This window comes from Falco punctatus (assembly GCF_963210335.1).
Source record: "Falco punctatus genome assembly, chromosome: 3".
Taxonomy (NCBI): domain Eukaryota; kingdom Metazoa; phylum Chordata; class Aves; order Falconiformes; family Falconidae; genus Falco; species Falco punctatus.
The window spans coordinates 105,783,651-105,807,105 of NC_137582.1; the positions used below are offsets into that span (position 1 = coordinate 105,783,651).

The window sequence follows — 23,455 nt, forward strand, 5'->3', positions numbered from 1 at the left end:
CGGCTGCCCTGGGCTCCTCTCTGTGAGTGGGCTGGGTGCTCTGCCCACTCCCAACATGTGCGGTGCTGTAGAGTTGCTGCCCAGATCCCTTTCTGGGACGCATGGTGTCTGCAGATAAGAAATCAGAAGGGCTAAGCCTGTTTTCCCAGGAGTGTTTGGGTGTGAGGCTGGTGGGGAGCACGGTAGGGCAGAGGCTCGTTTGGTGTGAACCACATGGGCAGCTGGAGCCTGCGGAGCGGTGCTGGTTTACACTGGAGCAGGGTCTGGTCCTGAACCCTTCCCCTCCTGCACCTCCCAGTTGCTGGAGCAGGCCCTGGTGATCGAGGAGCAGCTGCGGAGGGCTGCGTACCTCAACATGACCCAAGACCCCAATCACCCGGCCATGGCATTGAACGCCCGTCTGGCTGAAGTGGAGTGCCTTGCCGAGAGCCACCAGCATCTCTCCAAAGAGTCCCTGGCTGGGAACAAGCCCGCGAACGCTGTCCTGCACAAGGGTGCGTGCCGGCAGAGGTGGGGTGGGAGCCTGCCCCAGGGGGCTGGGAAGGGTTTGCCACCCTGACCATTGGGAGGATCCGGCTGGGAAGTTGTCGGTGTCTCGCGTTCCCTTGGCCAGGGTCTGACTGCTCCACCCTTCTCGCTCACTTTGCTGGCGAGGGCACTGGAAAGTGGCATGCTGCTGCTGCTGCAGCCAGCGGTGACGGGGGTCTTTGCCATCAGCTCCCAGCTGCTGGAGCTTGCTGGGATGCTGGGGGTGCTCCTGCCTTTGCCTGAGCACTGCCTCGTTCTGCTCGCAGTGCTGAACCAGCTCGAGGAGCTGCTAAGCGACATGAAGGCTGACGTGACGCGCCTGCCCTCCATGCTGTCCCGCATCCCACCCGTGGCTGCCCGGCTGCAGATGTCCGAGCGGAGCATCCTCAGCCGCCTGGCTACCCGTGGGGGGGACCCCACTGGCCAGCAGGTCAGCGGGGACCGGGACGGGGCCCCATGCCGGGGCTGGCAGCGATGGGGCCAGGGCTCCACATCAGCGGCTCTTCTCCCTCCTTGCCTGCCCAGGGCTCCTTCGGCTCCTCCCAGATCTACAACAACAACTTCGGGCCGAATTTCCGAGGTCCTGGGCCAGGCGGGATTGTCAACTACAGCCAGATGCCTCTGGGACCGTATGTGACCGGTAGGTCGGGGTTTGGAGCGGGCGCTCCGGGGCAGAGGAATTCAGGGGTTGGGTTTGCGTGGGCCAGGAGCGCTGTGAAGGGCGGCGGCGAGCGAAGCGTTTCCCCTCTCCCACCACAGATATTTAGCCGTCCCCACAGTTCTCCTCCGCAGATCCCATTCCCAGCTGAGGTAAGGCTGCGCCCGCTGCTCGCCGCGTTCTGTTTGCCGGGGCCCCGTGGGAACACGCGTGCAGGCGCGTGAGGGGCTGTTTCCCCTTGGGGCCGCCCCCTCCGAGCGCCGGTGTCTGGATGTGGCCCCTGGCTCAAGCAACCGCAGCGGTTACTGGTGGTGGGGGCAGGATCCTTCCCGCAGCCCTCGGGCTGGCTGCCCCTGCCCGGGTGTGGGCTCACTCCCCCTGCCCCGGGGTTTGGCATGGGGAGGGTCTGAAGCCTGGCTGACGGCAGCTCTCCCCTGTCCTTGCAGCAGCCCCCGGGGGCCGCTCGCCGGCCCCCCCAGCCGAAAGCCACCCTGTCGCTGGAGGAAGGGTGGGGGAAGCGAGGCGGCGTTGCCTGCGTGGAAGACGAGCTGCTGCTGGCGCTGCCGAGCTCTCCCGCCCCCGCTTCAAGTGTGCTTCACCCGATGCGACCCCCCCCCCGCCGTCGCTGGAGCGGCCGGGATGGGGGTTTCATTTCCGTGTACATTTTTTGCACTTTCTTATTGAAGACTTGAAGAGTTTGTCTGGGCGAGATGGGCCGAGCCGAGAAGGGAGGTCGAGTCACGGTGTTTGTGTCTGGGTTTATTGGCACGTGTGGGGTGGGAGCGGGGTCCGGCGGGTGCCCTGCTTGCCGGCCAGCTGTGCCAGGGCACTCGTCTGGGGCCGAGCTGGCTCCTGCGCTTCTCTCTGCGGTCCATTTCTGCGTCCTCGTGGTGTTTGAGCAAGTGCGTGCCTGCTGCCAGCCCCGCTGCCAGAGCCGCCGAGCCCCGCGGGAGATCGGTGTGTGCCGGCGTCAGCCCTGGCACTGTCCCGGCAGCGGGGCCGTGGCAGGGCTGGGGGTCCGGGCGTGCTGGGTTTGGGGTGCACAGGTGGAGGCGATGTGGGTGGGAGGGAGGGGATGGCTGGAGCTGGGACGGGGACACCTGCGAGCGTGGTGACACCAACCACGCCGAGGTGGCGGCCTCTCGCCGGAGGCTGACGGCAGCAGTGAGCAATGCCCCCGCGTTCACTTCGTACTGCGTGTGTCCCGGTTTCTGTTCTCTGTGTTTTAATAAATCCTTTCGGAAGGATGCCGTGGGATGGGAGCCTGGCGGGGTGAGGACGGCAGCGGCGTTGGTGGCAACCGGGGGGCCCAGCTGCACTCACGGCCCCCCGCCATCATCCTGCACACACACGTGTGCACACGCGGACACAGGGTCCCTGGCTGGGCGGCAGCGGAGCTGCCCCCTCCCCAGCCCAGCAGCCCCCACTCCCACACGCGCTTCCTGCCCATGTGGGCACGCATGAATGGGGGGAGGGGGGCGGGTGCACATACACATACATATATGTGCAATTATCTCAATACGTATGAATGTAAGTACCTCTGCAGATATATAGAGAGGTGCATAGATCTATATGGATACACACACATGTAGATATACATAGAATGATAGTTGTATGGATGTATAGGTCTGTATCTGCATAGGTGTATATACGCATCTATGTATCTGTGTACATGTATATATGTATTTATAGTTTACCTATGTGTATATATACACACATAGATGTGTAGATATATCTATATATTACATATCTGTATCTCTGTATAGGTATATAGATCTGTGTGAATGTATACACAGACACATATTTGTAATCTATATATTTATACATAGATGTATAGATAAAGATGTATAGATATAGCTACATATATATAGTGCACGTGTGTCTACAGATACATACACATATATTTGTAATTATATATATATGAGTATGTGTTATGTTTATATATGCATACAAACATCCATGTAGTTCTACAGCAGGTATACATATATAGATAAAGGTATGTAGGTTTAGATACAGATAAATCAACCTACTTAGAGGTGTGTGTGTGTGTCCATGTGCATACGTACCCCCCATAATGCTACACCCACGCACGTGCACACACAAGCATGTTTCAGGTGGGGTTATAGGGATAGCTACGTATAGAGTGGGTAAACTCACACACATCTATATGTCTGCGTGTAGAGCTACAGTTTTGTACACATATTTGTAATTTTTATTTGTGTGTGGTGTGTGTGTATAGAGACACCTGTGTGTGTATATGAGGATACATATATATAGGTATTGGCAAAGACGTGTGCTTCTGCACAGAGATCTATAGCTATATCTAAACTACAAATATGTATATGTGTATATATAGGCATGTTTATATATAGGTATGAGTATATAGTTATATAGCTAGGTATTGATATATCTGCACGTATATCTATATAAACACACATTTATGTACTTATCTATTTGTAATTTTCATAGATGTGTGCATATATATCCATACAAATATGTAGCTAGCTAGATCAATATATTCACAGATATGTACACATCTATACATCTACAGATATATACATATAGCTATATATGTCTGTACACACAAATACACATTTATACTTGTGTGCTTGTATACATATATATGTAATTTTCATAGATGTGTGCATATATATATCTACATAAATCTCTAAATAGGTATTGGTTTCTGTATAAGGACTGGTATAGCTATAGGGATATAGGTAAAGATAGATCTACATCTATATACGCACCTGTAGATGTACGTGTGTATGTATATACGCACGTCTCTGCTTGTGCCCACACCGACCCGACGCACCTCGATGTAAAGCTAGCTGGAGGTACTTACTCGTAGACAGCATTACACCTACACAGCTGCTTACGGGTCCGCTCACAGCTGCATGACACGTACAGAGAGGTGCCCATCCCTATGTGTGGGTCCGTGCACACACATGCTCACGAACCTGCCTGCACCCCTCCCCCCTGCCATCCCCTCCCCCCAGCAGACCCCAGCCCCGTGCTTGTCCCAGACCACGGCTCCCTCAGCTGTGGCCATGGGCAAGTGCCCCGCTGCAGGGGTACCCCCCCATCCTCCCCCCATCCCGCCCTGGGAGGTGGAGCCCGTGCCCCCCCTGCCCTGGAGCGGGTACTCCCATGGGACTGCAGCCCCCACAGGGCCGGTGCCAGGTTGGTGGTGCCGGCGCGGCCGCGACGCAGGCAGGGCAGAGGCGAGGGGCTGGGGCACAGGCTGGGGAACAGCTTCGTGTTGTTGACCTCGTGGGCGTACAGCACCCGCTCGCACCCCTGCGCCCACCACCTCCAGTAACACGGGGGGCGGGAGCGACGCATGCAACGGGTCCCGTGCCGCGCCGGTGGCACCCGCGGCAACTTGGGCTGCGGGCAGGGTGGCCGGGCAGCTTGGGGCTTGCCCCCATGCGCTCCCCGCCAGTGGCCATCCCTGTGCTCCAGAGCCATGCCGGGTGGAAGTGGTACGATGGTCCAGGGCAGCACGGGTGGGAGCACTGGCTCGCGGCGCTCGTGGTGCAAACCACACTCTCCACTTTGCTCCAACAAAGCGTAAGCAAGCGAACGGGCGGCGAGGGCTGCGCGGCGGGCAGCGCACTTGGGTGCGCGTTTAGGATCTGTAGTCCTTTTTGCTGTAGGGTTTGTTGCCCAGGATGCTATCAATCTCGTGGATGATGGAAGACGACAGCTTCGGAAGGACCTGTGGGGGACAGGGGCCGCTGCTGGGAGTTGGGATCATGCTACTGGTGCATGTGGGAGGATGCAGCCGCCGGCGCCACGCAGCCATGCTGCACTCACCGCCTCCACCCCACCACCTTGATGCTATGAGCCCCAGCTTGCCGGCTGAGTAACCCAGTTACGGAAAACCTGGGTCAGGCTCATCCCCTGCCTTCTCAGCCCAGTGAAGCCTCGTCTCTGCTGCTTGGTTTCAGATCAAGCAAAGCCCCTAATTTTTGTTTGGAGCCAGGTTTGGAATCTCCTTCTCCCACCTGGTGCATTGCAGCAGTGAGCACTGCAGCGCTGGGCATTGCAGGAGCACATGTTGCAGGAACATGCATTGCAGCACTGCTGCAGCAATGCATGCACAGGCACGTGCTGCCCCATTAAAGCCCCACGAGCGGGGTCTGCTCACTTCCCCGCAGTAAAGCCTCCCCTGGCACATGCTGCCGGCATGCCAGTGAGGCAGGGAGTACTGACCTGTATTGCTCCAATGTTCTCCATCAGCTGGTCGGCGTTGGAGGCACCCAGCAAGACGGAGCTGACACCCTCGTTGCGCAGGCACCAGGCTGGGGCAGGAGGGAGAGCAGAGCCTGAGCGTGGCCTGGCCACCCCTGGCGTCCCCCCGGCCCTCCCCGCATCCCCAGCCCCTTACCGATGGCGAGCTGGGGCAGGGTGCAGCCCAAGCGCTCGGCGATGGCCTGCAGCTCCTTCAGCTTTGCCTGCTGCCGCCGGCCCTCCTCACTCAGGATCTTGTCCTTCAGCCACTGGTATCCCTGGGGGCAGGAGGGGCCGTCACGGTGGAACTGAGGTGTACCAGGACCTTGCACAGGCAAGGCATCCCCAAACCCCCTGGGCTGTGGCTGCTGGACCTCCTGCTCCCACGGGGACCTTTTGATACCCCTGGCCCTGTGCCCCCCACTCTGCCCATCCCGTTGTGCCCCCCGCCCCAGCTCCAGCCAGGCTCACCTTCAGTGAGGCGCGTGAGTAGGGGGGGATCCCCCCGTCGTACTTCCCTGAGACAATGCCGCAAGCCAGTGGGGACCAGGTCATGGCTCCAACACCTGGGGACGGAGCAGAGCAGGGGGTGACACTGCCAGCCCACAGCTCCCCCAGGGACAGCGGCACAGGGGCTGCGCCATGCCCTGCCAGGCTCTGGTGGGCACCATACTTTGGGGGGGCTGCAGCAGGACCCCTGCTGCCGTACCTATCTTGTGGAAGAGCTCAGGGAGCTGCACCTCTACCTTCTCCCGCTGGAACATGTGGTACTCGGCCTGCTCGCAGATCGGTGGGATGAGGTTGAACTGCCGGGCCACTGAGTATGCCTCCTGCCAAAGAGCCGGGACTCTCAGTGCCCCGCCGCCCCTGCTGAACCCCCCGCTGACCCCCACCCTGATGCCCCCAGCTGAGCCCTGAGCAGCCACCCCAAAAAATAATGAAGGCTCAAGTGCATCTGCAAGCGCTTGGCTCCTGAGAGCTGCTGTCTAATTAAATTAGTGTCACCAGCGGCACTGGGGCTGCTCCACCACAGCCGCCTCTGGCCCCCTGGGCCCCCTACCATGATCTCCATGGAGCTCCAGCGCGAGGTCCCCCAGTACATGGCCATCCCCTGGTTGATGACGTGGGTCATGGCTCGCACCGTCTCTGCCGGAGGGAAGGGGAGAGCGGCAGGCGGGCGTTAGCAGGGTGCTGTGCTGGCAGAAGGGGGCTCACGCTGCACCGACAGCTGACGAGCATCCCGCTCCCCAACACCGAGGCGGGAGCTGGGTTGTGTCTGGAGGATGCTTTCAGAGGAGCAGGATGGGGACCGAGGGAGTAGATGCTCAGGATTTGCCAGGGACCACGGCCGACCCTGATGTGCCGCTGGTGATGCCAGGACTCTCCCAGCATGGAGAGCTGCCCGGGGGTCCTGGCACCGGTCCCATGCCCCACAGGGTACCAGCATCACGCTTGGCACCGCTGCCAGGGGAGGGACCTGAAGCATCACCCACGCACCAAGACCCAGGAGAAGGAGAGAAGCCCAGATCCCGTGCAGGGGCGTGGGGGTCTCTGGGGGGAGCCGGCCCTGAGCCATGCAGGCTGGGGCCAAGCCAAGGCACACTCCTGCAGCCAAAGGCGGGCAGCGGGGAGAGCGAGGGGCGCGAGGTTTGCCTGGCCGGCACCAGAGTACGCACCCCGGCATGCTCGCAGCCACCCCGGCGAGGAGGGACCCTGCCGCGGTCCCCAGCATGGCTGCAAAGGGTGCCCCGTGACAAGGACCCTGGGCAGGCTGGGGAGCCTCGTTGCTTTTTTCCCTTCTAACTGCAAGATGGGGCTGGTGGTGGTGAGCTGCTGCTGTCTGTGCATTTTATGGCAGGGTTTGCTTGGGGCAGGGGGGATGGGGATGGGAATCACAAAGGAGTGGGGGTTCTGCCCCAGGAAATGCCGCTGGGACACAGGCAGCGGCCGGCGGGCAGAGTGCGGGCAGGGAGTACCTTCTACGATGAAAGTCCTGGACTTGGAGGAACTAAATGGGACCCCTGGTGATAAAAGAGAGATTTAGAGAGAGTGGAGTCGGCCGCTGCCGGGACGGGGGCAGCGACCTGCTGCCGCGCCACCAACCCGCCCCCGCCGCAGCCCGAGGCGGGTCCTGGCGCCGGGCTGGGGTGGCAGAGCCTTAACCGTGGCACGGGCTGACCGAGGCGGCAGAGGAGCGGTTTCTGCTCGGGAAGGGAAGATGCCCTTGAAATAAAAGCCTGGCGCAAACCAACCACGACAGCGATGAAAGGCAGCGGGGAGGAGTGTGGCACCGTGGATGGCACCCACCTTCCATCGGCGTGTTGGGGTCAGGCCGGTTGGCAAACACCACGTCCACGTACTCCAGCTGCAGCCGCTCCAGCGATGCCTTCAGACCTGCCGCAGCCACGGGGCCGTCAGGCACGCCGGGCCCTGTGCCGCCAGCTGGCGAGGCAGCCGGTGCGGGCACAGCCTGGCACCGAGGCCGGCAGCGCCCAGAGAGCATCCCTACCTTCTATGATGTGTTTTCGGGACAAGCCCCTCTCCGTCTCAGCCCTGGAAAAGGAAAGGTGAGTGAGAGCCTGGCACGCTCCGGCTGCTCTGCCGCAGGGTGGGCACGCTACCTACTTTCCTCCCCAGAAGATTTTGGTGGTGATGACCAGGCTGGACCGTCTGTGGGGAGAAAGAGTGAGTCACTGGGGGCAGCACCCACAAAGCCCTGCCTGCTCCCTGCCCGCACGCATTGATGCCATGGGCTGCCCTGCCACCTTTCCCCAGCCCATCGCCACGGCAATGACGGCTTTGCCGCACAGGAATGAAGTCCAGCTTACCTCCACCCTTTCTTCTTGATGATGTTCCCCAGCACCACCTCAGCCCTACAAGGGAAGGGGACATCAGCTGCTGCTGCCCTGGCTGCTGCGATGCCTCCGGGCCACCGTGGCCCGGGAGCAGCCACTGCTCGCCATGCTGCGCCACCGATGGCCATGGGCAGCATGGGACTGCCCAAGCCATCACCTGCGCCGAGCAAGCGCTCGCAGACCCAGCCTGGCAGCCGCTTTCACCCGGCAAAGCCAGGAGACCCCACGCCGCCGCAGCTGAGACGTGCTGGAGGCTGGGGCGCAGGGTGAGGCCCCTTGTGCCGTTGCCGAAGCGGGGTACCTACTTGCCGGCAGCGTAGACTTCTGCTGTGTCAAAGAGATTAATGCCGTTGTCGTAGGCTAAAGTCATCAGCTGCTCCGCCATCTGCGAGAGGAGAGCGGGGAGGGTTGGCAGAGGGTTGGCCAAGGGCTGGAGCGCAGAGGTGTGCGCTCAGGAGCCCTGGTGAGTGCCGGCACACCGCATGCACTGAGACCAGCGCCTGTGGCTCTGCTGGCCCAACCTGTTCCCTGTTTTGCTTGGGAACGGCTGGGGAGGGATGGGGCGAAGGGGCGCAGTCCTTACCTCATCTGTGATTTGCCCTCCAAAAGTCACCCACGTCCCTGCGGAGGAGAGAGGGTGCAGGCACGGTGAACGCGGTGAGCACAGTGAGCATGGCGAACATCGAACGCCACTGCCCCCAGTCCCTGGCCCCCCACCCCAGCTCCCCTGGCATGCAGTGCCCACAGTTGGCCCCACTGCATGCGTCACGGTGCTCCCAGCACAGCCTGGTCGCTTTCTATTCATGTCAGAGGAGAAAAAGAGAAAATAATTTGACAACTTCTGGGCTGCATCTCAAAACCGCCGCCAGGCCAGAGCACAACCCTTTCCTTCCCTTCACAAAGCATCACTGGAGCAGGCGAGCGCTGCTCTCGCCAGGGAGGGCCAGCAGCGACTGCGGGATAGGGGGATGCCAAGGGGCTGCGGCAAACCCTGGCACTTACCCAGGCCCAGGCAGGACACACGCAGCCCAGACTTCCCGAGGTTCCTGGAAGACAGACACCTATTAGGAAAGCCACCAGAAAGCCCCAAAACGCCATCTCATGCACCCGCGTGCCACCAAGCGCACCGTCCGCATGGGCTGGGAGGCATGACGGCGGTCCCTGGTCCCCATCCCTGCCCGGGGTGGTCCTGCAGTGAGGGTCCCCCAACAACTGGTTAAAAAGCCATCCCAGGCCAGGCACGCTGCAGCTTGCCGGCACTGTCACAGTGACGCTGTTTTCCCTCACACAAAATAATTGCCGTGCCCGGCAGGGTAATCCAGAGCAGCAGTGGGCTGTGACCTCGTTAAAGTGGCTCTCCGTAACGAGGCTGGGGTATCCGGCATCCCCGGCAGTGCTGCTGGCACGGGGGAACAAGGCAGGAGCAGGGGCAGATGGCATGCTGGCAGTCAGGCCTGGAGCATCCCACACGTGGCATGAGCTGTGCCCATTCTCTGCGGCACGGCCCAGGGCTGGCATGGGGAGAGGGTGCTTGGGAGTGGAGCAGTGTCCCGGAGAAATGGAGCACCCCTGAAAATTTAGGCAGCATAAGGAGCTGGAGAACAGCTTTAGGGAAGGGGGCCGGGCTGGCAGACGCCTTCGCCACAGTGATGGAGAGCCAGTTTCTTGTTAAAAATGACAAAAGCTCAAGAAATGAGCGTTAAAATAAACAAAGTGTAGGTGAGCCGCGGCAGCTCGCCCGCGCGGGTGTCGCATAGCAACGGGAGGCATCGCCACCGCGGCATCGCCAACACGGGCACGGTGACATGGGCACGGCGAGCGGGCAGCGAGCAGCCACGGTCCGATAGCGGCGGCTGTGAATCGTGGCCTGAGCCGAGTCGGGGCATCTTCCTTCCGCACCACCGCATTATTGCCCAACATCTGGAGTCGCAGGCGCTCCCCCCTCAACCCTGTGTTATTTTTAGAGCGTTTCGCAGCACAGAGAGGCCATGGCCACGGCTCAAGCCCCTGTGATGGGGGGTCGTGGCGGTGGGGGGATGGCATCGGCCACATCCCAGCCATTCCAGGCCACGGAGGCATCACCAGGGTCCTCCTGGGTGGGTGGGCACTGGCGGCCCTTCACCGCTCCTGGCTTTCCTCCCTGAAAGTGTGTTGACCAGCTGCCCAACGGCGATACTGGCAGATACCGGCGAAGGCCAAGCATCGCCCCGCACTGCACCATGGCTGCCCTATCCCATCTGTTTGCACGGAGCATCCCCCATGCCACTGTCCCCACTGCAGCTGCCGGTGGGGACCCCCCTGAGCTGGCCACCCACTGCCTGGATGGGGGATGCCCCACATCCCCTGCTCTGGATGGGGATGTGACTGGCACCGAACCCGGAGGATGTCACCACACATGGCCCCAGCACTGCTGCCGCAAGGGTTTGGTGTTCAAGAGCTGGACGGAGCAGCCCCAGATCCCTCCCCAGAGCCTGGGCGAGGGGACTCGGCTGATTTGGACAATGATGGTGGGTGACAGCTGGTCTCACCCCAGTGCTCCACTGGCCTGCGGCGCTTTGTGCCTAACGCTGGTCACATCTGGGCTGTGACGGGGGCACGCAGTGGCTGTCAGCTGGACCGTGGTGTGCGTGCTTGCTCATCCGGGGGGAGCCCTCAGCCCCATGCCCGGCTGCACGCTCATCTCAGAGGGGGAAGCCCCCAGTGCTCTGCTCCAGTGCCAGGGATGGGGAGTGCATTAACCCAGTGGGTGCTGGCTGCGGGGGGGCACAATATGCACATGCCACCCTTCATTTCCAGACCCACCGCGGGCAGCTGAGGTCTGAATCCAGGCTTACAGCTCTGTGCACGCTTCGCAGGGCAGCAAGTCTCCGGCAGCGCTGTAGCGATGCCATGGCAGCCCGTGGATTAACGCGTGCCATGACTCTCAGACCCCCCGGGCTCGGCAGCCTGCCTGACTTGGCAGGGACTGGGGGTGCTCCTAGTCCTAGCCTAAATTTTAGCCTCTTCACCACACACACACCCCATCCCGCTGGTTTTACACGAGGCTGGATCAAAGCCACCCCAAGAGGGGACAGGAGCAAACAGTGAGGAAGGCGACGGAGGCACCTGGTCGGCACTTTTAGCACTGAGAAACCTAACGGAGCAGGACGCAAGCTGGGGGTTAGGGGAGCACAGCACACCTAGCCCCCCCAGAACCTCCCCGCTCCCCCCTGCCCCCCCGATGTCGGTGAGGAACAGAGAAAGCAACTGGACAGGCAGCAAACCTGCCTGCCTGAGCAGCGCGCCCATCTCCTACCGGTATTTCATCCCCGGCTGCTTGACGCTGGACTCGCTGGAGGAGGGGGCGTTCTGCACCGAGAGCTGCCCCAGGCTGCGGGCCACCATGGCCACTGCTCGGAACTTGCCACGGGTGCCGAGACTGGGGCTGCCAGCATTCTGCCGGTTTAGCCGATCCTCCGCGCTCCGGCTCTTGATGCTGTGCTCGGAGCACACAAAGGAGACCTGCATGCTGCTCCGGCGGGCAGCCGCGCCAGCTGCCTAAATTTAGCCGGCGCCCCGAGCGAGGAGCGAGGCGGGGAGCTCCTCCCGTCGCTCCGCCAACGTGACGGCGGGGGGCTGCGGGCACCGAGCCGGCTCCCGGCAGCCCTCCTGCCCTCAATATTTGATGAGCTCAGGAAACGAGCAAGCGGCACCCGGGCAGGTGGGAGGGCAGGATGGGGAGCATCGCTGCGGGTGCCCCCCAAGAGGCCGCGGCACGGCAGGACACTGGTGCCCCACCGAGCAGCCCCTGCGGGCAATGCTTCCAGCCCAGCCCTCGTATGGGGTGCAGTGGGGGGCTGGGGTCCTGGGGGTGAAGGGGCCGCTCGTCTCCCTTTGGCTGCGCCACGGTGGCACAGCATCCCTCCTCCCAGGCGGATGCAAACCCCAAACAACACCTGCCGGCAGGAACGTTTGCCTATCACCAACTAACACGATTCCGGGGCGAGAGCGCCGGCGGTGGCCATGCCACCGGGGCAGGGGCCAGTGGTTTGCTGAAGTTGGGCTGGTTGCCCCCTCAGGGCCATGGCCCCAGCAGCACACCCCCCAAATTTCACCCAGCGCAAGCTAAGCGGATTTAGGCAAAACCCAGCCCAGCATCCCCTGATGAAGGGGGGATGCAAGCTGGCTGTGCTACAGCAACGTTTTGTGGCTGGGGCCGTGTCCCAGCTGCTGGCCCCTGGCATGCCCCCTGGGGCTTGTGGGGGAAATTATGGACATTTGGCCCCGACCTAATGAGAAATATTGTAATCTCCTCTGCTTCCCTGTGCCACAAAGCTCCTTAGCTGGGTAATCCCACCAGCGCCGGCGCAGGAGGGACCTGGCAGCAATCAGCAGCTCCCTGGAGGAGGAGAAACCCCAGAGATTTTGGGGGCAGCGGACACATGCTCAAAGGATCACCTTCAGGGGTGCCTGTGCCAGCCTCTCCCCATCAATAAATAACCACCCCATGAATATTAGATGGGCTCTCGCTGCTGTGTAAATGTTACCACTGTCATTGTGAGTGGAGGGGAACCTGACCTGCAGCGTGGCACGGCAGGAGCCAGCAGAGCTGCCGCTCCCGGTGGCTTCACCGCAGCAGAAGGGGGGCAAGGGACACCCCTGCATTTTCTCAGGGGGGAACAGCCGCTGTCCCCAGCCCAAGCCTGAACCAGGTTACTGGGGGTGTCCAGCCCCACACCCCACCTGCCACGCTGGGGGAGAGCAGCAAGGGATTGTCTGGGCACAACAGCCACATGCCCTCAGAGCAGTCACATCCGACTCTCCAGCTGCCCGGCACATCCTCCTTGCACCAGCCCGTAACGAGAAGGACAAAAGTTGACTGAAACCCTGATACACCTTGCACCATGCCCAGGGCCCACATACAAAATTAATGGAGCACCAGCGCTGCCACAAATGCTCATCAAAGGGATAAAGCGTTTCCGCAGCCATTTGCTCTACCCGCCCGAGCTCTAGAAGCACAGAGTGTGTTTGCACTTGCAAACTTCTCAACAGCAAAAGGGAACACCAAGTGAGAAGCTCAAAGATCATCGAGCAAGCAAGAGGTGACGGTGCTGACCTGCTGCAGCCTCGCCTGTGCACGCTGTGCCAGATCGCCTATCGTGCCAATGACACCTGCTCCTCCCAACCTCGGCACAGCACAGGGAAATCAGTGAAAGCCGGATTTTTCCCCAGTGAGGTGTAAAACCAGTGCTAAGCAGCATCCCCTGCTCCATCCCCGCATCTTGAGCCGGGTGCGCTCAGCCCTCGCCACTTTCGCTGCCCTGGCAGGCACCGGCACCGCCTTACCTGTACTTCATGCCAGTGGTGCGGGCGGTGCTGTCGGCCAGGGAGAGCCCGTGCATCCGCAGGAACTCCTCCAGCGTCTTTGCCCGTGCTGCCACCTGCACATCCCGCAGCCGCCGCAGCTCCAGCCCATCCGCCGGCCGGGGGGCCGGTGGCAGCCCCCACTCGGGAGGGTGCCGGCTGGCCACGCTGCGCAGGCTCTCGCTGTATGTCATGGAGAGCATCCCGCCACCCCAGCGTGGGCTCTGCAGGCCGGCCCTGCCGCTGACCGCTCAAGGATGCTATGGAGAGAGCTGGGAAAGCATCCCGCTGCAACGCCAGGTTCCATCGCTGCTCAGGGCAGAGCCCTGCCCATGCTGTGATGCTGGAGTGGTGGCACCCACCCTTGCAAGGACGGGGAGGGGAGAGCAGGGACCCTGGCAAAGCCAGTTGCTTCAGCAGAGCAAAGCCTTGGCAGGGGAGCCAAAGCGCAAAGGAAGGGAGAAGGCGGCAGTGTGGCAGGGAAGGGCCGTGGCACTGCCTATGGCTGGTGGCAATGGGTGGCAGCGCAGCAGGGGGTGCAGCCACGGCCACCCTGAGCCCTGTGAGCTGCTGTCCCAGTTCACACCAGCTGGGTTGACACCGGTTTGCATCCTCCCGAGGGATGCGCTGGGGCCAGGAGCTGGCTGAGGTGGGGCGAGTGGTGGCACAAGTGCCACCGGTGAAAGCCGGCACTGTGTGCCAGCAGGAGAGTCCAGGGTGAGAAATGTGTCCTTGTGGGGCTCCCTGGGGAGGGTGGGCATCCGCAGAGGGGCTGTAGGCACTGGGTGCTCGCTGGTGGCTGCCATGCCCATGGCAGGCTGCTGCAACCAGTGCCACCAGGCAACACCTTCCCCACAGCCTCCACAGGTGTGGCATCAACCTCCCAGTCAGCGCGGGCTGCCGAAAACAGCCTGCCGCAGAGCGGGCTCCTCGCGCCGGTGGTGCTCACCACCTCCACGGCTGGGATCTTGCCAGTGGTGGCACTGGCACCGATACCCCTGCCACTCTCTGCAGCGTCCCTCACACTAAGTGTCTGCAAGGAGTGAGGACCGGGGCCAAAACCGCGGCGCTGGCGCTGAAGCAGCCGCTGGGAGTCACCACACCGGCACCAGGCTCCAGCCCGGCTCCCACTGGTGGTTTCTTCTTTCCCTGCAAAGCTCAAATTTACAGCAGCAGGAGCCGAGAGCAAAGCGCACTATCCCGCTGAGGTGTGACCTCAAGAAAAAAAGCAGAAAACCCAGAAAATACAGAGCACCAGCTGCTGTCGGAGACCCTCCCATGCTCCTCTGGCTGGGCAGCAAGGGCTTGGGGACATGGGGAGATGTGGACAGGGGACTCCTCTCCTGCGGCAAAGCCAAACTGAACCCCGGCCACCAGCCTCCTCTCCCTGCCGTGCCTCGAGTCCAGAGCCAGCTCCAGACCTTCTCCATGGCTGGTGGGTTTAATTAGGGCAGCACCAATGGCTCCTGATGGGCATGGGCACAGCACCTGGTCCCGGCAGGACCCCCATGTCCCTGGCAGGACCCCCTCGCGCTACAGCTGCCGGGAACAGCCTGAGCTGGCTGCACGGCTGCTCTACAGCTTCACCGCGCTGCAGTGAGATGGCTGCAGCAAGCGGGGCTGCGGGGGGTTTGGGCTGGGCTACTTCAAGGAACGGGGCAGGAGCCCACGGGCCACCTCACTTCGACACCTCCCTGATTTTCGGCTGCGCAATGTTACGGGGCGGCGGAGACAGCGCGGAGGCAGCGGGTTCACCCATGGGCCCTTCATTAGCAGAAATCCGGACGCTGCCTGAGGGAGAAGAAGCAGTGGGGGCTGCAGGAGCTGCCGAAGCCCAAGCAGCGCCATGCCCAAGCAGGAGAGGCTGTTTTGTGGGGCAGGAGCAGCAATGGGGACACAGGCTCTGCGGGATAACGGGGCCGCTAGTGCACGGCAGGGCACAACAAATGGGTGACAGCTGGGTGCACAGGTTAGCTGCTTGGAAAGGCGTCTGTCCAGCCTAGCTTGCCCAGCTGGGAACTTGTTGGCAACGAACAGCCTGCTTAAAACCAAAAAAGACCCCAAACAAAAAGCTCCCCAAGCCACCAAATCCTGAGCCACCCCCTGCAGAACCCCCTCCCTGCTGCCCGCAGCCAGCTATGCCCATCCCAGCTTGCGCCCGCGCCGCCGGCCCCGACTCACCCGCACGCTGGGGATGCTGCTCATCAACAGCAAAGCTCTGGGCAGCCAGGCTGCCCCAGGGCAGCTATAAAAGACGCACGGCCACTGATTTTTTGCATTAGGGGAGTGTCAGCGCTTGGCGTCCAAAGCAATTGGCAGCTGCGACGGGCCCCCCCAGAGCCCAGCTTTCTCACCACACTCCATTAGCCCTATTAGGGGATTTTCTTCCTTGTGAAAGGGAGCTAAATTATTCATGCCCGCTTTGCTAAAAGCCCAGGGATGTGCCGCTGCTTTATCAACGCTGGCATCGCTGCCTCTGCCCGCAGCACAGCCCACCCTCGCCCTGCTGTGACAGGTCCCACGCCACCGGCATGTGGGGTCAGCTGGGGGCAGTCAGGGAGCCGAGCCGGACCCCTGCGGCGCACGCAGCCCTCCTGCCATCCCCACAGCAGCTGGGCTGTAGCAGGACCAAAACACGGACTCCTCCAGCCAGGAGCCCTGGAACGGGGCTGGGTGACAAGACACTGGTGGCAGCTGCCTACAGGCAGCCTACAGGCAAGCTGGCTCCTGCCCATCAGCCTCGGGAGCCTTTTGCACCAGATGTGTCCAGCGGTTCAGGTGTGTGGCTGTGCCTGGCCGGTTTGGCAGCCAAAACCCACCAGTGGCTCAGGCTCGGCAGTGTCGGTCGTAGCACATTGCTGGGACAGGCGAGCTCGCAGTGCCGCCAAGCCAGCCTGGTGCCAGCCAGCCTCTCCTCCTCCCGCCATGCGTGGGGAGGCCATGGCTCCCTTGGGGGGCAGCCCCCCAGCCCCCAGCCCATTGCAGCCAGGCCGGACCTGGTCCAGCGCTGCTGGGCTGCTGTGGCCCCACGAGCACCAAAGCAGCCACTGGCACAGAGTGCAGGAAAAAGTGCTGCCTTCACTTCAGACGGTAAAAGCTGGGGCACAGGGGGAAGTGTTGCCTTCTGTACCACTTAAAGACGCTTCTCTTAATGGAAGGAGCAGTGAAGCGGCTGGCCAGGTTCCTGGAGCTGCCCTTGGGAAAACCCAGAAGGCTCTTCCAGGCACAGCATCAGCACGGGATGCTCCCTCCGAGCCAAGCCAAGCCCTGCACCCCCACGGTGGCTGTCCCCCAGTAGCCCTCTGGCCACGTTCTGCTCCTTGGGGAGCCTGGCAAGGATGGCCCCCACCCACCCAGCCACACACCAGGGTCCCCACGACGCTCTGCCAAACCCATGAGCAGGTGAAGACGGGGTGCCGCGCCGGCAATGCCCGTCCCACACGGAGGGTCCCCTGCACCGTGGGCAGGGCTGTGCCAGCAGCATCAGCACCGGCAGCACCATGGACACGGGCAGGGGTTGCCGGGGCTTCAGCCGCCTCCGCTTGTCGGGGGAGGATTTTGGGGAGGGGGAAGAACTGGGTTACCTGTAGAACTGGAGCTGGCGCTTGGGGCTCCCATACCTCGCGCTTCCGACAGCAAAGGGAAGAAAGAAGAAAGATGCCACAAACCCCGTTAGAAAGGTGGAGCGGGACCGAGCAGCAGAGCCAGCAGCCGTGGCAAGGGTTGGTGGTGCCCACCCGTGTCACATGGCAGGGGGACACCACGCAGCGGGCACCGGCACGATCCCAATACCCACTGTTCCCATAACAGGCATCAGCACCTAAAACTGCTGCTGCTGCCATGTGGGGCTTTGCAGTCCTGCAAGTTTTTGCACAAAGTCTGCCAGGGTGGTTTTGGGGTGTTGTAGCCCCAGGTTTGAAGTCCTGGGTTTGAAGCCCCCCTCCCAGCACCGACCCGCATCCTTACCTGTAAATCATCCCTGGGGAGCCTGTCTGCCGCAGCGAGAGTCGCGCCGGGGAGTCAGTGGTGGATTCGGGATACATGGAGCCAGCCTGGGCTCCCCGGAGCCGCTCGCCGCCTCACCCCTGCCACAGGGGAAAAGAAAAAGAGGAAGAAATGGGGGTTTCTGGGGCGCATGCATGACGGTGCTTCCTGTTGCAGAAGCTGGTGAGCCGGATGGGTGTGTGGCACGGGCAGTGAAGGCAGGGCACCGCAGCCCTGCCAGACCCAGCCCCCCAACCCTGACCCACCGCCGATCCCAAATCCATCCCACCCTGGCCCTGTGCTGCCGACTCCCCAACTTGGTTGCTCTCCCCAAATTCCTGGGGCTTCTGGGGAGGGCAGAGCAGGGCTGCTTGCTGCTTGCCTTGCTGCCCACCTCACTGCCCACTTTCCCGCCCACCTCGCTGCCCATGGGAGGCAAGCAGGGCATGCCACCGGGCAACCCAGCTGCGGCAGCAAGGCAGTGACCCGTGCCATGGAGGTCTTGCAACATATCAGGAAATGGTGAGGAAATGTGGGCCTGCGAAATGAAATGCTTTGCTGGTGCCCAGCACTAACACAACCCCCGGAGGGTCCCTCTGTGAGTGACAAGTCAAGGAAAGGAAAACAGCCTGGCCTTTCCCACAGCCTGCATGTGACTGCGTGAGCAAGAGCAGGAGTTGCGAGGGAAAGGGGGGCTCACCCCAGGCACCCCTGACCCTCCCCGTCCTCATCTCCATTCCAAGGAGCCATCTGGCATGACTCCCTAGGGAGCTGCTCCCGCTCCCCATCCCACAACACCATCAGCAGTTTCCAGTATCACAGAAAACCACAACACCTCCCCTACAAAATCGGGGCTAATTTTTAAATTTAACCCATCTTTCTTCAGGCCATCTGTGAAATGCCATCTTCATGCTGCAGGTCATGAGCTGCTTTTTTTGCCTGTATGGGAAATGAGAGATCTCCAGGCTCCTTCCCCAGATGTCCTGGGCACAGCGGGAGCTGGTCTTTGCAGAGCGAGCTCATGTCCTGGCACACATCCTGCCTATGTCCTGGCACGGCATGCCTGCATCCCGCATCCCTCCAGCATCCCAGCCTGGTGTGCCTGCATATTGCATCCTGCATGCATCCCAGCAGCTCATGCCTGCATCTCTCCTGCATCCTGCACCCCAGCCCGGTGTGCCTGCATCCTGCAACACTCCTGCACCCTGCAAATCTCCAGCATCCTGACACAGTGTGCCTGCACCCTGCATCCCCCCAGCATCCTGTATCCCTCCAGCATCCCAGCCTGGTGTGCCTGCACCCTGTATCCCTCCAGCATCCCACATCCCTCCAGCATCTCAGCCTGGTGTGTCTGCATCCTTCCAGCATCCTGCATCCCTCCAGCATCCCAGCCTGGTGTGCCTGCACCCTACATCCCTCCAGCATCCCACATCCCTCCAGCATCTCAGCCTGGTGTGTCTGCATCCTTCCAGCATCCTGCATCCCTCCAGCATCCCAGCCTGGTGTGCCTGCACCCTACATCCCTCCAGCATCCCACATCCCTCCAGCATCTCAGCCTGGTGTGTCTGCATCCTTCCAGCATCCTGCATCCCAGCCCAGTGTGCCTGCACCCTACAATACTCCTGCACCCCACATTCCTTCAGCATCCTGCTTCCCTCCAGCATCCTGGCATGGTGTGCCTGCATCCTGCATCCCACATCCCTCCAGCATCCTGCAACCCTCCAGCATCCTGGCCCGGCATGCCTGCATCCCGGTGCAGCCCCTGCAGCCCACGCGGCCCAATGGCAGCGGCTGCGGCAGCCGAGCCCGTCCCCGCGGAGCCACCTGCCCGCCCACCGCAGCTCCTGGCCCCACTGCAGCCCCCAGTGCAAAGCCCCATCTCCCCCCTCCCCTGAGCGCCGCAGAAATGCGGCTCCCTTTGGCCGCAGCCACGCCAGCGCGGGAGGCCAGGCAGGGTCCGTAAAGCCGGGTTTGTCGTTCCAAGGGCAGGAGGGAGCTGCTGCCCTTGGCCCTGCACCATTGCACTGTGTGCCCCGAGCCAGACCCTGCTGAGCCCCCCAAACCACTGCGACCCCCTGGCTTCTTCTGGGGGCTGCCTGCATCGCCTTCACAGCCCCCCACAGCCTGGTGTTGGGCAGCTGCCTGCAATGACGGCAGCAGCAGCTGCCACCTGCCCAGGCACCGTCCTGCCCGCTCCCGCAAGGCGCTTTACACCCTCTCGGCATCACTTAATTAGCAGCAGTATAACGAAACCGAGGCGAGCTGGGGGGATGCCGGCAGGAGGGCCGGCCAGCCCCTGGCCCCCCAGCTGCAGCGGGGGCAGCCGTGCCGCTTCCTCGCTTGCACTGCCACAAACCACGACTTAAAACTTCTTGCCCAGTTTAGGACCGGCTCCGTCTGCGGCTCCTGGGGGTCTGTGGGGTGATGAGCTCAGCTCTGAGAGGAGCTCGTCTCTCCGCAGTTTTCAGCAGGACCCGACAGCCCTCGTCCGTTACCTCGCGGTAATGCCGGGGGACCGAGTGCGGTGGCTGGTAAATCTCCGGCAGCATCAGAGGAACTTTGCCGGGAAGCGCTGCTGGACCACCGGCACACGGGGCAGGGCTCCGTGCCCTGAGGAGCCAGAGCATCCCAGGCCCTGGGGCCAACTCGCCCCTCTGGGTCCTGCGAACCAAAGACACTCCCAAAAGCCCAGTCCCCTCCACACCGGCAGTTTGGGTGCTTCCCTGATACCACTCCTGCACCTTCAGCTTCCTCATGGCAAAACTCAGCCACGAGTCCACAACTGCAGGAGTTTCCACAGGGTGATGCACGGAAAGGGAAGAAAAGTGTTTTCTTCTGCAGATGTGCCTGGGACCCAGATGCCAGGGTGCCCTGAAAGCTCCTGCTCCCACTGGGCTCCATCCCTGTCCCTGGCTGGCACGATGGGGCATGAGAGCCTGGGCGCTGAGACCCTGGCAGGATTTATGGCCAGGAAGCCCCCAGGAGCCAAAGCTCTGGCAGATCACCCTGGGGGACGGTTTGCAGACCACAGCCTCCCAAACACACTGTCGTCAAAGCAAGAGGCGAAACTGCACATGGAATTAATCAGAATATTAGGGACAAGGCCTTTGCACCCACTGATGAGCCCGAGCCCCAGAGGGTGAGGTGCTGGGGTGGGGGAAGCAGCAGGACCCCTGCCCTGGGCACTCCAGCATTCTTCCCGGCTGCTCAGGTGAGAGATGCAGGGGAGACAGCATCGAGCATCTCCTGGCTCCAGGTGCCTGTCCCCGTATTCCTCCCCCTTTCTTTTACGATGTTTGCAAACAGCACCCTCAGCAAATGCCCCCCCCCCAACCTCAACACGCCACAAGAAAGATGACTTTAGCACAATTACTCACACTGCCCTGCTCTGCCTTGCAAATGGCTTTCTACCTGGCACCTCCTGCCGTCACCTTTTGGCTCATGCCTGGCACTGGGCCCTCGGCACCCCCTGGCTGCTCCCAGCCCCCCGCCTGCAGCACGGCCGCCGCAGGGAGCCGCAGAGCAGCAGCCCTGCCCCTTCTCTCTGCCCGGGAAGCCTCTGCTGCAGAGCAGTGTTCCCCCAGCCTGCCATCACGTTCCGGACTCCCTCTGACCATGGCTGGTGGGCTTGGGCATGTTTACGAGCCGGTTATTAAGACAACGAAGGTGGCGGGCGATGGGGATTTAGCTGCGACACATGAGGTCGCCTGCGATGCGCCGTGTGTGCCCAAGCGCAGGCACCCGGCACTGCTTGGTTCCCCGAGTCAATGACACAGCCCAAAACCACAGGCAACACATCAGATGGGGTTATGCCTGCTTGGCCGTCATGTACACTGGAACGAGAGTAACTGGGTCCATCAGGCCACCAAGCACCCATGGGTCCCCGATGTGCAGCACTGGCAACACACACACCTTCCCCAGTGAGCCGGTGGACAGGCTCCCTGCTGTGCCCTGGCTGCTGGCACGGCTGAGCCACCGCCACAGTACCATAGACCCACCGGCAGTGCTGACCACCCCGGCACCGGCACCTACCTGGCTCTGGTGCTCTAAAGGAGATGTGCAGTCAGGAGGAACAAAAACAAACAAAAAGAGATAAAACCCCAGCTGCCAGCAGAGCTGGAGGCTCTGCAGGTTTTGGGAAGCAGCGCCGGTGCCGGTGCAGAGCAGCTGCGACAGCCGGAGGCAAACGCAGCGGATGATGGTTCCTACCCCATTCCCACTCCGTCCCTGGGAAAAGGCATCCGGCGGAGGAGGGGAAGGTGAGCCCTCCGCACCTCGGGATGCGGCAGCACCCAGGGATGCTGCAGAGCTGTCCCTGCCGCTCTCACATCCTGACTCGGCAAGTTTGGCTCAGCTGGTGGCGTGCAGTCGTGGCGTGCAGCCCGGTTTCCCGATCCCACCGGTGCCTTAACTGTGTCGGCGCCACAGCCCAGCACTGGCACCTCGCTTGGGTGAGTGAGCGTCTGCCACCTGGCCACCCTGAGGCTCAGGCGTGGGGAGGCTCAACCAGCGGTCACGGGGAGCCCAGAGCAGGACGTTTCCATCATCGGATGCCTTTAAATCATGCTGGGTGTTTCTCTTAAAAATAAAATGAGGGTGCTTGCAGATGATGCTGCGGGGCTACCTCCCAGCACCAGGGTTTGCTCAGCCGATGTGTCCCGCTGGCAAGCCAGCCATCCTCCTCCGCTCGCCCCAATCGTGCCTTCTTCAGCAGCTTTTGCTTTTTGGCCATCTTGGGGAAAAAAAACCCACCCTGGGGTGCGTGGTCCAGAGACACCCTGGTACCTGCAGCATGCTGGTCCCCGGCAGCAGCACGGCACTGTAAACCTGCAGCAATAACACCACCAATGTGGCCGGATTTAACAGGAAAACCAGAGGCCACGCCAGAAAAAAGGGGTCAGGGTTTCAGAAGGGTGCAGCAACACTTTGTCATTTATAAATTTGGAAAAAGCAGCCCCTGTCCATCATCCGAGTGGTGCTCAGCTCCACGGCAGCATCCTGCCGCTTCCTCTTGGCCTCCCGGTGCGCTCCTGACGGTGACGCTGCCTGCTCCGGTGATGCTGCCTGCTCCGATCCACTGGCGGGACCTCTCGGCATCCCCAGGTGGGCCATCACAGCACGCTGCCCACCTTCCGCCCCGGGAAGGTGTGCTTTGCCGGGAGGGCAAAGCCATAACGCATCCCACGACACCTGCCTTAACGGCAAGGGCACGGTGCTGGCCGAGCGGGCACGGGGGTCCCCATCGCAGGGAAAACAGCCTGGAAAAGCGGAGTTTCCGCTCGGCCGAGCGCGGGGCAGCTCCGCCCGGGGAGGTGCTGGAGGTGCCCACCGGCGCGGCCCTCCTGCTGCCTGCGGGCCGGCCAGCACGCCGTGCCACCGGGCCCTAAGCGCCTGCCATCTGCCGGTGCAACGTCAACAAGCCCTCAGCCGGCAGCACCGGCGGCGGGACGGCCAAGCCGGGCTGGGGGCAGAACGCAGGGGGATGTCACCGCCGCTCCCCGCGCGGCGCCCGCACAGCCGTCGCCGGGCGAGGGGCCCCGCTCTCCCACCGGGGCGGGGCGTGCGGTGGCACGGCCTTACCGTAGCTCTGCCCGCCGCCGTGCCCGCATCCATCACACCCCTCCCCCGGCCCCCAGCCCGGTGCCCATCGTCCCCCCGCGCCGCGCCCCACAGCCCCGGGGCCGCTCCCGCACCTGCCCGCCGTCCGCCGCTCCCCGCCGCTCCGCCGCGGCGCCCTCGTGGGGGGCAAGCCCCACCCCTCACGCCGCCGATTGGCCGAGCCGTCCGCCTCTCCCGCCGCATACAAATACCTGGCGCCCCGCGCCGCTCCCATTGGCTGCAGCGGCCGTCG

General features: G+C 62.3%; 2 protein-coding genes across 12 annotated transcripts in view; one reads left to right on the top strand and one right to left on the bottom strand.

Annotated features, from left to right (window-relative positions):
• The window catches only part of CHD5 (chromodomain helicase DNA binding protein 5), a 31,577-nt gene extending 29,144 nt beyond the window's left edge, over positions 1–2,433 (top strand). For 7 of the 8 annotated variants that reach the window (XM_080380150.1, XM_080380153.1, XM_080380155.1 and 4 more), the window contains 4 exons: positions 299–494; positions 795–958; positions 1,054–1,168; positions 1,633–2,433. In XM_080380150.1, the coding sequence (XP_080236276.1) occupies positions 299–494; positions 795–958; positions 1,054–1,168; positions 1,633–2,084 (927 nt within the window). In that variant the 3' untranslated portion in view covers positions 2,085–2,433. Of the gene's footprint in view, positions 1–298; positions 495–794; positions 959–1,053; positions 1,169–1,287; positions 1,339–1,632 lie in introns of all 8 variants that reach the window. The other variant, XM_080380156.1, reaches the window with a different exon arrangement.
• A 1,998-nt stretch (positions 2,434–4,431) lies between these two features.
• On the bottom strand, positions 4,432–23,393 carry KCNAB2 (potassium voltage-gated channel subfamily A regulatory beta subunit 2). Of its 4 annotated transcripts, XM_080380204.1 has the most exons (16): positions 23,298–23,322; positions 17,587–17,705; positions 17,205–17,246; positions 9,280–9,323; positions 8,861–8,898; positions 8,583–8,662; positions 8,251–8,295; positions 8,048–8,092; positions 7,932–7,975; positions 7,730–7,816; positions 6,483–6,568; positions 6,132–6,252; positions 5,894–5,988; positions 5,580–5,700; positions 5,405–5,493; positions 4,432–4,907 (listed from the first exon to the last, which is right to left on the bottom strand). In XM_080380204.1, exons 2-16 carry the CDS (start codon positions 17,661–17,663, stop codon positions 4,818–4,820), a joined length of 1,104 nt encoding a protein of 367 aa, XP_080236330.1. In that variant the 5' UTR covers positions 17,664–17,705; positions 23,298–23,322; the 3' UTR covers positions 4,432–4,817. The 4 variants fall into 4 exon arrangements, with proteins under 4 accessions (XP_080236330.1, XP_080236331.1, XP_080236333.1 ...); XM_080380205.1 differs by lacking the exon at positions 17,205–17,246 and having other exon boundaries at positions 23,298–23,317; XM_080380207.1 differs by lacking the exons at positions 17,205–17,246; positions 17,587–17,705; positions 23,298–23,322 and adding an exon at positions 11,573–11,799.
• Positions 23,394–23,455: the final 62 nt, after the last annotated feature.

Coding starts and splice junctions, on each gene's coding strand:
- KCNAB2 (XM_080380207.1), bottom strand. CDS start 11,784: ATGCAGGTCTCCTTTGTGTGCTCCGAGCACAGCATCAAGAGCCGGAGC. Junction 8,663..8,860: donor GAGGGCAAATCACAGATGAG/GTAAGGACTGCG, acceptor CTCCTCTCGCAG/ATGGCGGAGCAGCTGATGAC. Junction 5,701..5,893: donor ACTCACGCGCCTCACTGAAG/GTGAGCCTGGCT, acceptor TCCTGCCCCCAG/GGATACCAGTGGCTGAAGGA.